The sequence below is a fragment of the Chiloscyllium plagiosum genome, unplaced genomic scaffold, assembly GCF_037043375.1.
Source record: "Chiloscyllium plagiosum isolate Xiang-an unplaced genomic scaffold, Cpla_swu_hap1 HiC_scaffold_7, whole genome shotgun sequence".
NCBI lineage: Eukaryota > Metazoa > Chordata > Chondrichthyes > Orectolobiformes > Hemiscylliidae > Chiloscyllium > Chiloscyllium plagiosum.
Genome location: NW_028270145.1, coordinates 107609149 through 107623554, shown reverse-complemented (window position 1 = coordinate 107623554; position 14406 = coordinate 107609149). Strand labels below are relative to the sequence as shown.

The window sequence follows — 14406 nt, the reverse complement described above, 5'->3', positions numbered from 1 at the left end:
CATTGTCTATACAGACACGTTGGGCCAAAGGACCTGTTTTTGTGTTGTACTGTTGTGTACTAAGATCAGCCTTCTAGCTCTTCTCGATCTGTAAACTCCAGTTCACATGTCTAAGAAAATGTGAGCAAAGCACACAGCTGCAGTCTGGCTAAGTAACAGAACCATTTCAGCACAATATCTCAGAAACCGGCCTGCAATGAAGATTCAAAGGAGGCAAAGATAGCTTCTCTACTCCCTTTCATAACAAATACCTGGTGGACATGAGTTTAGGGGCTATAATCTTAGCTTACAGTTTGTGATATTGATATATGGTACTTATTTTATAACCACAAAAGATACATATTTTAAAAATGAATATTAACGTTCTCTGGGGATCAGTTAGCTAGTCAGTTGATTGTAGTACAGTGATGCCAACACAGTGGATTCAATTTTTGCACTGGTCAAGCTTACAAGAACTCTCCTTCTCAAATTCTTCCCCCTCACCTAGGCATGACGACCATCATGTTAAACAACCTTTGGTTGTCTCTCTCGCTCGCTCTACGTGAAAGCAGCTCTCTATGACAAAATAGTTTTAAAAAACTTCATTCACATACATACACGCATATGAATCCCTCAATTAAAATTCCAATAAGTAACTGTCAAATTTTCATTATTTCCTCCACAATTAACTTTTGTGCATGATTATATTCAAAATAAACAAAAGGTTATATAAAAGTTATCTACATAACCGTTCCCAATCCTCACACCAAGTAACAGTACGTTAGGCTGTATTTTTCTGATTTTAAGTTGGTTGATCACTTTTCATGTCATTTTCTCTAATTAAAAATCAAACACTTTTGTTGCAAGCAATACTTCAGGGAGGACCCGTATAGAATGCTACTAATGTTTCAGAGTTAATTCACACTCCAATGCTGACTCAGCACAGCCAAAGGTGTGACAGAAGTGCAAAGCTTCAATCTGGTGGCATGCAGTGTATTTAAATATACAAATGCAGAGAATGTTTTCAGACATTTTAAAAAAGGTAAAATTTGTTGTCTCAAGTCCATGCTGCCTACAGTGCTACAGACATGCCTTACGTGACATCTTCAAAAGCCCAGTGAACAGGAATTTTGAATTGGAAACAGAAACTGCTCAATAGTATAGTTTCTTTATGTTGTAACAACTTTATGTCGATGTTGCTCACCAGACTGGAAATTGATTGAGGGCAGCAATCCAACCCAGCCCTTGCTCAAGGGGCACTTTCAGAATTCTGCAAAGACAGAGTCTGTAACCTCCCAAATGGCTGGCTCCCAACTTCAATCAGACCATTATCATTGGTTCAAAATGAAGGAGAAGCATATCTTCCAGGGAAAATAAAAATTATATAAGTTCTATTTGTTAACACTGTGTCTTTCCATGGACTGAATAGGATCTCCAATAAGCCTGCTATGTTTATCTCCTCAGGGAGCAATGTCTCCCAATGCAGTCAATTCTAGGAATGTTTTGAAGCAAGTTTTTGAGGCACACAAAACAGAGCATTGTGTCAAACGAGGCCCACAAATTCTCGAGCGTCTGATGGCGTACACGACACAGCCACAGAAATTGGCCAATGCCATCCCTGTGCTCGACACCATCGGAAAATAAAATATTCATGCCAAGAAGAAACTGTTAAAGCATGTGCACAGATATGCAAGTACAGGAGCTCAATGTTGTTCAATTCAGGACCTGCATCCGCCTGCAGCATGTAATGTAGAAATGGGTTGACAAGACCAGCCAAGGTTCCCAAAGTAGACTGTTATACAGTGATGGCTACCAGACAGCATGCAGCTTTTTGATGAAAGCTGGCCCAGGCTCCTGTGGGCCGCACTCTCAAATCAATTCAAATTCTGAACTATATAAATTTTAAAAAAGGCTGTATTTAAGGAACAACAACAATCCTGCACGGCTGTGAGAATTTCTGTCTGTGTTGCTGGTTTATTATCTCCCCTGAAGCTACTAACACGCTGGAGTACAATTCCATAAGAATTTAATCTTTTTTAAATTTAAAGTTATTTTTCTAATAGAATACTACACACCTCTGGAGTAGATGGAATTAACTTATGAGCACTGGGAAAAGGCGGAGGATGGTCTTTTTGCAGATCCACACAGGATTACTCCTGTTCCTTAAACACAGTCTATAGTATTCATTTTAAAACTCTTATGAACATAATTAGCAGTCAAGCATTTGACAGAGCAATATCTCAAGATAATTTGTGTCAGTGTCAACAGGGAGCTTGCAACATATTTATGCAGACAGTGTCTTAACAAAATGTCACAATCAGAAAGAAGCAAAGGGAGCATATGTTAATTTAAAGAGATTAAGGACAAGTTAACAAAAATGTTGCCCACCTTAAGTAATTCCCACTTTCCAATATTTATAACCTTCAGCTCAAACAACCATATCACTCTTATCCCACACCAAGTCCTGTTCACCCTCTACTTCTGTGCTCAGACTCCTGATTCCAATTTAAAAATCTGTGAATGCTCAACAATTCTCAGATAACACCACTTTTCTCATCCTGGCCTCTTACCTATCCTGGAATTTCACTGCTCCAAGATGGTCTGTCATGCCTGAGACCTTAACTCCCCAAATCTCATCTCTCTCCCTCTCTCATCATCGCTAGATTTCTGGTTACAATTGCCAAATGCAGTCTGATAGCACATTTTCATAGAATGATTACAACACATCATGTCTGTTTATCAAATTCCCTTTCAAAATCTACGATTGCACCCGCCTCTACCGTAGTCTAAGAAAATTTAATCCAAGCCCCAAAAACTTGCTGTTAAAAGCCACTTGCATCTGATCAGTCACGATTTTACTAACGAAGTTGCCTAGTCAGGCCAAATGATTGCCACCTATTCCTATTTCTTATGATCTTATTTATATTCCCACACAAGAATTTGAGGGTATACTAGACATCAACTGTATTACTTGATTTTACATTTCATTTGAGTTAGAATTTAGGATTTTTTAAAAAAGGTTATGCTTGCCTGCAGAGGGAGCACACACATTTATGTTTAATGGCACTAGGTGACTTTATAGCAAAAGAGAACAACAAGGAAAGGAAGAATTAAGTTAAGACTCATTGATTGGGCCCTGGCGTACTGCATCCATTTCGGGACCTAACTCCTGTCAGGATGGCAAACTCTGAGGTTCTGCATAAGTCTACTAATGCCATTTCAGTGTTTAATAAAGGAAATCATGTTGCAGCTGTATAGTACATTGGACAGGCCACTTTTGGAATACTGTGTGCAATTCTGGTCTCCCTACTATAGGAAGGTGTCGTGAAACTTGAAAGGGTTCAGAAAAGATTTACAATGATGTTGCCAAGGTTGGAGGCTTTGAGCTATAGGGAGAGGCTGAATAGACTGGGGCTTTTTTCCCTGGAGCGTCGGAGGCTGAGGAGTGACCTTATAGAGGTTTATATAATCATGGAAAGGGTGAATAGCCAAGGTCTTTTCTGGGGAGCGGGTTCCAAAATGAGAATAGGTTTAAGGAGAGAGGGGAAAGATTTCAAAAAGGGACCTCAGGGGCAACCTTTTCATGCAGAGAATGGTGTGTGTAATGGTATGAGCTGCCTGAAGTAGTGGTGGAGGCTGGTACAATTACAACATTTAAAACGCATCTGGATGAGTATATGAATGGGAAGGATTTAGAAGGATACGGCCCAAATGCTAGCAAGTGGGGCTGGATTTATTTAGGATATCTGGTCAGCATGGATGAGTTAGATTGAAGGGTCTGTTTCCGTGCTGTATATCTCTCTGACTCTAACACAGGAACAATGCAGTGTCTAACTGTGGTTTTACTAGAAATGACATACTTGCAAACATGACTAAATATACATTTGTAGCAAACATATGCAGATAGATATTGGTACAAGGGATGAAGACTTTCAATGAAGAGATGTGGAGAAGAATATGAATTAGGAGACCTAGGTCATTCAGACCCTCAAGCCTGGTACACCATTCAATGATCACACCTGTTTGTGGCTTCAACTCCACTTTTCTGCCTGCAGATATTTTCTATTCAAGCTATGCAGTGATGTTATTATACACCTCTGGAGTAGATGGGACTTGAACCTTGGCCTCTTGGTTCAGAAGTTGGGACACTACCACAAGAGCTCTACATTTTTGCCTGCAACACAACCCCCAAACCCTATGACTCTATCAACCTTGATTACATTCAACAACCCAGCTTTCACTGCTGTCTGAGGTAGAGAATTCCAAAGACTAAATCTTACAAGACAAGAAATTCCATCTGAAGCATGTACTCACTGCTCCAAGTTCCTTAGGGCGTGGCGGTGCTTGATGTACTTTTTACACATTAAGTAATCCTTCCGTAATAAGAAGTTTCAGATCTTGTCAGCTTTCATACATATTTCCCATTTTAAAGGCCCTAACTACGTGTCCTGAGAAATCTATACAGGTTGGATAAATGTGTGACTTAACTACTAGCATAGTTCCTTTTGAACTTAGAGCATCAAAATCCAAGGCAAAAGGAAAAAAGAAAATACAATTATTGCAAGCTAGCAAATACATGCCATCTAAAAACGATATGCAGTCAGGTTCAAGTCCTAGCTCCAGACGATGGTCTGGTTTCTCCTCATGAAGGAAATCTAGAATTGGGGGACACAGTATCAGACAAAGGGACCACTGAAAAAAAGGTGAGGCAAGGAGGAAAGTCTCCTCTCAGAGGACAATGTTAAAAAATCACAAAAAAAAGCTTATAATCCAACAAGGTTTCCTCTCAGACAGTCATTCATCTTGGTAATTCTTGACCAGTGTGGATGCTATTGTGGAACACATTTGAGACCAGGATAGATTTTTAAAACCACAGGAAATTTGAGAGTTTTGAGGAGGGGTAGTGGCAGAAATGACACACAGGTAAGTGGAGCTCAGATTAAGATCAGTTCAACCATGATCTTAAAATGTACAGCGAAGAAAGCTCATGAGTCTGAATGGATTCCTCCTACTTCACACACTGCAGTATTCTCATCTTGTCCCAACAGCAGAGGGAGACAAGATGAAAAATAAAAGTAAAGACCTACTGAGTTTCTCCAGCACTTTCTATTTATAGTCCATCTTGAGCATCTGCTGCATTTTGGAACACAGGAATACAAGTCGGCCGTTCAGCCCCTCAAGTCTGCTCCAATTTCAATGAGGTCATAACTGATCTGTGACCTATCTCCATGTACCAACGTAGGCCCATATCACTTAATACCACTGCTTAACAAACTTTACATCTAACACAGGTAATTTTTAACAACTGATCTAGCATCAATTACCATTTGGGGAAGAGAGTTCCAAACCTCTATCACCTTGTGTGTGTATAAGTTCTTCTATGGGTGTGTTTCTCTGCTGTACATCTCTACGCCTCTAACTACTCTTATTTGACAGACTAAGATGAGAGCTTACAAAAGTTGCTCAAAAAATTTCAGCGGAGCAAATGAGAAGCAGCTTTGAGTGACAGAAGGACCAGTTACCAGAAAACGAAAGATAAAGAAATCAAGTTTTGTTTTAAAAAACAAAAAAAAAAAATCACAATTCTTGAAAATTAGGGAACATTTTCTGACGCAACAAGTGGCTGAAAGGATGTAAATTCACCAGTAATTCTTAAAAAGAAAACCCAGACAAATCCTTTGGGGGTGGGGAAGATGAGGAAGTTGCAGTGGGGGGGCTTAAAAAAGTGGGGGGCTCAGGGGAGGAGGGGCCGAACGGCTGCCTTGGATGCTGCATCAATCCCCGGGCAACATTTCCCGCTTCCTGTAGACCCCTTGGCTACCCCAGAAGCTGATATAATCATGTCATTTAGAAGTGATGTGTCACCTACATAACTCTGTGTGTGTGTGTGTTTTAAAAGCCGAAAGCGTGGGGAGTGTTGTTAAAATAAAACACAAAGTCCCTCACAAATAACTTACCGACATCCTGGTCGAAGGGGTTAACGGCGAAGAAGGGCATGGCTGGGTTCACAGAAGGAAAAAGAAGTGAGAAATAGCCTTCTGGAGGTGGGCCGCAATCAGGCCGCGGCGTTTCTTCAGCTCGAAGCCCGTAGCAGTCGCCCCTCCGCCAGCCCCTGGAACATCCTAACAGTCGAGGCCTCCGACCAAATCCCACACTTTCGTTCACCAGCTAAAGGCCGGGAATTATTCTTAGCTTTTTCACCTCACACACCCCCCCCCCCCACTCCGGGAGTCGAAATGGCGTCGAGCGAAGATGTGAAGGGAGTTGGTGGAATGTGAAGAAATTATAAAATAAATAATAACTTCACGCCGGTCAGGTGATTCCTCTTGGTCTCCGCCCCGCTTTCTTCCATTGGAGGTGGTCGTCGCGTGGTCCTCCAGAAGGACTCAGCCAAGCTAGGGGGCAGTATCACCACATGTACGGCCACTGCAATTCGCTGTCTGCCCGGCCAGAGGGCAGCGTCGAGGGAGGCATGGCAATTCATTGGCAGCCAGCATCGGGCAATGTACTGGTGTCGGGACAGTCAAGCTGGGAGAAAGGCAGGAGAGGCAGTTCGCTGTCAGCTAGTCCAGAGGGCAGTGTCGACGGGGTGCAGTGCAGGTGCGGCGATGTAAGGTCATCCCGTCAGGAGGGCGGTATTGCCCCCTTTTAACGCATGGGCGGTAATTCAATGTCAGCCAGTACAGGGGGCAGTATAGAGGGGGGAAATGCGTGAGTAGCAATTCAATGTCAGCCAGTACAGGGGGCAGTATAGAGGGGGGAAATGCGTGAGTAGCAATTCAATGTCAGCCAGTACAGGGGGCAGTATAGAGGGGGGAAATGCGTGAGTAGCAATTCAATGTCAGCCAGTACAGGGGGCAGTATAGGTGGGGGGAAATGCGTGAGTAGCAATTCAATGTCAGCCAGTACAGGGGGCAGTATAGAGGGGGAAATGCGTGAGTAGCAATTCAATGTCAGCCAGTACAGGGGGCAGTATAGGTGGGGGGAAATGCGTGAGTAGCAATTCAATGTCAGCCAGTACAGGGGGCAGTATGGAGGGGGGAAATGCGTGAGTAGCAATTCAATGTCAGCCAGTACAGGGGGCAGTATGAGGGGGGAAATGCGTGAGTAGCAATTCAATGTCAGCCAGTACAGGGGGCAGTATAGAGGGGGGAAATGCGTGAGTAGCAATTCAATGTCAGCCAGTACAGGGGGCAGTATGGAGGGGGGAAATGCGTGAGTAGCAATTCAATGTCAGCCAGTACAGGGGGCAGTATAGAGGGGGAAATGCGTGAGTAGCAATTCAATGTCAGCCAGTACAGGGGGCAGTATAGAGGGGGGAAATGCGTGAGTAGCAATTCAATGTCAGCCAGTACAGGGGGCAGTATGAAGGGGGAAATGCATGAGTAGCAATTCAATGTCAGCCAGTACAGGGGGCAGTATAGAGGGAGGAAATGCATGAGTAGCAATTCAATGTCAGCCAGTACAGGGGGCAGTATGGAGGGGGAAATGCGTGAGTAGCAATTCAATGTCAGTCAGTACAGGGGGCAGTATAGGTGGGGGGAAATGCGTGAGTAGCAATTCAATGTCAGCCAGTACAGGGGGCAGTATGGAGGGGGGGAAAAATGTGTGAGTAGCAATTCAAGGTCATGATTTGAAGGTGCCGGTGTTGGACTGGGGTGTACAAAGTTAAAAATCACACAACACCAGGTTATAGTCCAACAGGTTTATTTGGAAGCACTAGCTTTCGAAGCGCTGCTCCTTCATCAGGTGATTGTGGAGAATAAGATCATAAGACACAGAATTTATAGCAAACGTTTATGGTGTGATGTATCTGAAATTAATATATTGAAAAAGAAAAGACCTGCCTGTTAAGTCTCTCATCTTTTAGAATGACCCATGTTGATTTCAGTTCTTTCATATGTTAATCCCAGAACATTTTTCAAGTTACATTCTCAAGTAAACTTTAATGATAGGTGTCATGTCGACCCAGATAATCCATTGATTTGGAGATGCCGGTGTTGGACTGAGGTGTACAAAGTTAATGAAGGAATGGCGCTCCGAAAGCTAATGTTTCCAATAGCAGACAATCAATTTTTCAATGTATAACTTCAGTTACATCACACTGTAAATTTTTTGCTAAAAAATTCTGTGTGTTAGGATTGAGCCCTCTACTGTCACCTGATGAAGGAGCGACACTCCGAAACCTAGTGTGCTTCCAATTAAACCTGTTGGACTATAACCCGGTGTTGTGTGATTTTTAACTTCATAATCCATTGAAGGTGTGAGCTGCCCTGTGTGAGGCTGTCTGTGCCCTAATGGTCAGACTGATTCTAATCTAAAACAAGGGATTTACAGAACCTTACGTGTATTCATGTAGTTTTTTGAGCAAAATAAAATGTAATTCTGCAAGTACAAATAAACCCCACAAATTTATATGTGTGTGTGCAGGGGGTATGAGTGTCTATGAGAGAATGTGTGAGTATAAGAGGGTATACGTCTGTGAGAGGGTGTGTGGGAGTGTATGTGTGAGCATATGAGAGAGAGCTTGTTTATGAGAGAGGGTCTGTGTGAGTGTATGGGTCTGTAGGAGTGTGTGTGTGCCTGTCTGTAGGATGTGTGTTCTGGATTAGTGGTGCTAGAAGAGCACAGCAGTTCAGGCAGCATCCAAGGAGCAGTAAAATCGACGATTCGGGCAAAAGCCCTTCATCAGGAATACAGGCAGAGAGCCTGAAGCGTGGAGAGATAAGCTAGAGGAGGGTTGGGGTGGGGCGAAAGTAGCAATAGGTGAATGGGGGAGGGAATGAAGGTGATAGGTCAGGGAGGAGGGTGGAGTGGATAGGTGGAAAAGAAGATAGGCAGGTAGGACAAGTCATGGGGACAGTGCTGAGCTGGAAGTTTGAAAGGGCTTATGCCCGAAACGTCGATTCTCCTGTTCCCTGGATGCTGCCTGACCTGCTGCGCTTTTCCAGCAACACATTTTCAGCTCTGGAAGTTTGAAACTAAGGTGAGGTGGGGGAAGGGGAAATGAGGAAACTGTTGAAGCTCACATTGATGCCCTGGGGTTGAAGTGTTCCGAGGTGGAAGATGGACTGTGGTAGCGAGTTTGTTTCAGGACATGTTTGAAGAGCTTCAGGGCAGAGGAAATGACCTGGGAGTTGCAGTGGGAGAGGGACTCCCTGAGATTCTTGTAGAGAGAGGAGGAAAACTTCTTCAAGGCAGGCATCCTTGCAAGAGGATTCGCAGTAGGGTTAAAATCAACTAGGTAAAAACAATGACTGCAGATGCTGGAAATCAGATTCTGGATTAGTGGTGGTGGAAGAGCATAGCAGTTCAGGCAGCATCCGAGGAGCAGTAAAATCGACGATTCGGGCAAAAGCCCTTCATCAGGAATAAAGGCAGAGAGCCTGAAGCGTGGAGAGATAAGCTAGGGGAGGGTGGGGGTGGGGAGAAAGTAGCATAGAGTACAATAGGTGAGTGGGGGAGGGGATGAAGATGATAGGTCGGGGGCGGGGGGAGGGTGGAATGGATAGATGGAAAGAAGATAGGCAGGTAGGACGTTGTCCAGTACTTCCCAGCAGCCAAAAAACTACGCCATGTTCTTCGCAGTCTGCAACACATTATCAATGAGGATGAGCACCTCGCCAAGAAGACCTTTCCCATGCCTTCACTTCTTGCCTTTAAACACCACCAAATCTCAAACAGATCATCATTCACAGCGAACTGCCCAGCTTTCAGGACAACACCAAACAACCGTGTCACGGTAGACTCTGCAAGATGTAAAAACAATGACTGCAGATGCTGGAAACCAGATTCTGGATTCGTGGTGCTGGAAGAGCACATCAGTTTAGGCAGCATCCAAGGAGCAGCGAAATCGACGTTTCGGGCAAAAGCCCTTCATCAGGAATAAAGGAGTGAGCCTGGAGCGTGGAGAGATAAGCTAGAGGAGGTGGGGATGGGGAGAAAGTAGCATAGAGTACAATGGATGAGTGGGGGAGGGGATGAAGGTGATAGGTCAGGGAGGAGAGGGTGGAGTGGATAGGTGGAAAGGGAGATAGGCAGGTAGGACAAGTCTGGACAAGTCATGGGGACAGTGCTGAGCTGGAAGTTTAGAACTATGGTGAGGTGGGGGAAGGGGAAATGAGGAAACTGAAGAAGTCCACATTGATGCCCTGGGGTTGAAGTGTTCCAAGGCAGAAGATGAGGCATTCTTCCTCCAAGCGTCTGGTGGTGAGGGAGCGGCGGTGAAGGATGCCCAGGACCTCCATGTCCTCAGCAGAGTGGGAGGGGGAGTTGAAATGTTGGGCCACTGGGATGTGTCAGAGTGTCGACACGGATACCACCATTACATGTAGGAACACCATTACATGTGGGCGGCACGGTGGCACAGTGGTTAGCACTGCTGCCTCACAGCGCTAGAGACCCGGGTTCAATTCCCGCCTCAGGCGACTGACTGTGTGGAGTTTGCACTTTCTCCCCATGTAAATGTAGGGGTATGGGTGGTTTGCGCTTCGGTGGGTCGGTGTGGACTTGTTGGGCCGAAGGGCCTGTTTCCACACTGTAAAGTAATCTAATCTAATCACCTTCCACCATGTACATGGCAGGTACTCATGTAACTCGGCCAGCGTTGTCTATCTCATACATTACAGGCAAGGATGCCCTGAGGCATGGTACATTGGTAAGACTGAGCAGAGGCTGTGGCAAAAGTTGGATGGACATGGCACAACAATCAACAGACAGGAGTGTTCCCTCCCAGTCAGGGAATACTTCAGCAGTCCAGGACATTCAGCCTCGGACCTTGGGATGATCATCCTCCAAGGCAGACTTTGGACAGGCAACAACAAAAGTGGTAAAAACAATGACTGCAGATGCTGGAAACCAGATTCTAGATCAGTGGTGCTGGAAGAGCACAGCAATTCAGGCAGCATCTGAGGACAGGCAAAATCGACGTTTCGGGCAAAAGCCCTTCATCAGGAACAACAAAAGTGGCCAAGTAGAGGCTGGCAGCTAAGTTCAGTACCCATGGGGATGGCCATAACCGGGACCCAAGGTTCATGCCACACTGCAGGTGACCCCACTGCACTAGACGCATACACAGACACACTCCTACAGGCACACACACTCTTATGGGCAGGCATACACACCTACAGAACCATGCAGTCACGGAGACCTCTCATACACAAGCTCAAACGCATCCTCTCACAGACGTATACCTCTTTACACTCACATTCACACACATTCCCATACACACACTCTCTCACAGACATTCATACACCCTGCACACACACACACACACCCACATACAAATAAGTTTGTGGGGTGAATTTATACTTGCAGAATTACATTTCATTTTGCTCAAAAACTGCATGGATCCATGTAAGATTCTGTAAAATTTTTTTTAAAAGATGAGAATCAGTCTGAACATTGGGGCACAGACAGCCTCGCACAGGCACCTTACACCTTCTGGGCCGCCTTGACGGCTGTTGTTAAAGTTCACTTGAGAATGTAATTTGTAAAAAGTTCTGGGATTAACATATGAAAGAACTGAAACCAACATGGGTCATTCTAAGAGATGGGAGACTTAACAACCAAACCAGGTCTTTTTCAATATATTAATTTCAGGTCCATCACACTGTAAACTTTTGCTATAAATTCTGTGTCTTATGATCTTATTCTCCACAAACACCTGATGAAGGAGCAACGCTCCGAAAGCTAGCACTTCCAAATAAACCTGTTGGACTATAACCTGGTGTTGGGTGATGTTTAAATTCAAAGTCAGCCCCTCCAGCCAGCGGCCCCAAGGGTGACATGTGGGAGGCGGGATCAGTGGTCAGCCAATCAATGAGGAGGGGTGGGGTCACCCAGTGTAGGGTCGGCATCAAGAGTGACATGTGGGAGGCGGGATCAGTGGTCAGCCAATCAATGAGGAGGGGTGGGGTCACCCCAGTGTAGGGTCGGCATCAAGAGTGACATGCGGGAGGCGGGATCAGTGGTCAGCCAATCCACGAGGAGGGGGCGGGGTCATCCGGTGTAGGGGGCGGCACCAAGTGGTGACATGCGGGAGGCGGGATCAGTAGTCAACCAATCCACGAGGAGTCATCCGGTGTTGGGGGCGGCACCAAGGTGGGTGACATGCGGCGGGGGGGCGGGATCAGTAGTCAGCCAATCAATGAGGAGGGGTGGGGTCATCCAGTTATAGGGTCGGCATCAAGGGTGACATGCGGCGGGGGGCGGGATCAATAGTCAGCCAATCCATGAAGACGGGGTGGGGTCAGCCTGGGGGTAGATACTGCGCAGGCGCAGTAGTTCAGTGACGGTTTGATCACCATGGCGTCGGCTGGGACTGGGCTCGAACATCAACGTGGGGCTCATGAAGGGCCGCAGAGGAAACGAAGGGGCCCGGGACCCCTCGCCACTGCTTACATGGTCATCTACAACGTGGTAATGACGGCCGGGTGAGAGCTTGCACTTGTTAAGCCGGGTTCCAGACCGATCCCAGTCCGCTATTCCGGCCCAGGGACTGTTGGCAAATTACCATTTCTCTCGATAAGCGTCTAAAAGCCGCTGCTATCCCTCAGTGTTGACTTAATTATTATCATAATAATGCAATAGGTTTAGTAATGAATGACTTTCCAAATCCAAACCACGTTACTCCTCCGTGTTCCCCTCTCTTGCTGGATTATTTCCTATTTCTGAAAGGTTCCTAAGTGAGTGACCCTATTACAGTGGCCCTGGGAGGGAAACGGCTGTTATTTGCGGGACTTGCATTTTAAATGCAGCAAGGGTCGGCACATTAGCGCATCGGAAGAAAAAAATAAATCCTTTTTCTTTCCTTCCACCGAAACCGCATGTGCGCTAGTGATTAAGTACGTCCAGGTGCTAATTGCTGGTGAATACTGTTATAACGCGACAGCGAACTTTGTTCTGCTTTTCTGTTCCCGTGTTACGAAACCCAACTGATTTCGTTCTGTCATAACTCTACTCTTCGGGTCTTTGGGTGGTACAGATTGAACTTGCCGCTGAACGAAGTTGGCAAGCTTTGCAGGCAATAGTGAAAGCAAACTAGGGGCTTGGTACATATTTTACTGGAGATTTGGAGCAAATGTGTTTTCTCCAAATGGCAGCCATCAGCAAGCAAGTTGAGTCTCTGTCCTTGGATTGAAACTAACGATTTTTTTTTGCCAGTTTGTCCTTTGCAGTATATGCAAAAGTTGACATTTCACTTTCCTTGGGGAGAAAGGAATGTTTAAGGTTATCAAAAGATGTCTTTATTTATAGCCCTCTCAATTGTGACTTTTGCATGCAATGCAGTAACTTGTAATTATGTGCTGATTATTCTGTAACAGATCATTGTGAGATGAGACATTTTGGGAGGGCAACAAGACAATGGAGTACTCATTGAATGGTAGGACTCTAGGAAGTACAAAGCATCCTATGTGTACATGTCTACAGATCCCTGAAGGCAGCAGGGCAAGTAGATAAAGTGGTTAAAAGGCATATTGGGTGTAATGTTTATTTGTTAGGCCACAATGTTCTTGTCACTGGACTATAGGGTAGGATGTGATTACACTAGAGAGGCTGAGGAAGAAATTTTACCAAGATATTTCCTTGGCTGGATTAATTCAGCTATGAAGGGAGACTAGATAGACTGGGATTGTTTTCTTTAGAGCCAGTAAAGCTGAGAGGTGTGGGGGCTGGGGAAGGGCTGATCTGAAATGTTTAGAGGGGCAATGATAGAGATTAGTTTAGTTCCCTACAGAATAGAAACAGGCCACTAGGCCCAACAAGTCCACCTAGCACTATGGGCAACTTAGCATAGCCTGCACAGCTTTGAATTATGGAGGAAACCCAGACACTGGGAGAATGTCTGTGTGGTGTCTGCACAGTCACCCAAGGCGTGGATCGAACCTGGGTCCTTTGTGCTGAGGCATTAGTGCTAGCCACAGTGCCGCACTTAAATCGGAATGTATACCTATCCGGGAGAAAGTGAGGACTGCAGATGCTGGAGATCAGAGCTGAAAATGTGTTGCTGGAAAAGCGCAGCAGGTCAGGCAGCATCCAAGGAGCAGGAGAATCGACGTTTCGGGCATGAGCCCTTCAGGAATCTTTTTCGGGCCTGAGCCCTTCCTCAAGCAGGGCTCATGCCCGAAATGTCGATTCTCCTGCTCCTTGGATGCAGCCTGACCTCATGTATACTATCCCTTTGGTTAATAACCAGAAGCATGGTTTTAAGGCTAGGCGCAGGAGATTTAGAGGTGATTTGAGAAAAATATTGTTACCTGAAGTTTGTGGGGTGTCAGGAACGCTACCTAATATATTGGTATAGATGGGACTCCTCAAGACACTTAAGAGCTACTTTGATAAACACTTGACATGCCATAGCATTCAAGGCTGAGGGATAAGTGCTGGAAAATGGGATGATGAAGGGTTTATGACCATAACATCGAT

At 45.3% G+C, this 14406-nt stretch overlaps 2 protein-coding genes across 2 annotated transcripts in view; one reads left to right on the top strand and one right to left on the bottom strand.

Annotated features, from left to right (window-relative positions):
- The window catches only part of stam2 (signal transducing adaptor molecule (SH3 domain and ITAM motif) 2), a 100878-nt gene extending 94583 nt beyond the window's left edge, over positions 1-6295 (bottom strand). Inside the window, exon 1 of the mRNA XM_043694253.2 lies at positions 5937-6295. Within this exon, the coding sequence (XP_043550188.2) occupies positions 5937-5976 (40 nt within the window). The 5' untranslated portion in view covers positions 5977-6295. The remainder of the gene's footprint in view (positions 1-5936) is intronic.
- A 5978-nt stretch (positions 6296-12273) lies between these two features.
- Positions 12274-14406, top strand: part of hacd2 (3-hydroxyacyl-CoA dehydratase 2) — a 43364-nt gene continuing 41231 nt past the window's right edge. The window contains exon 1 of the mRNA XM_043694260.2: positions 12274-12413. Within this exon, the coding sequence (XP_043550195.1) occupies positions 12286-12413 (128 nt within the window). The 5' untranslated portion in view covers positions 12274-12285. The remainder of the gene's footprint in view (positions 12414-14406) is intronic.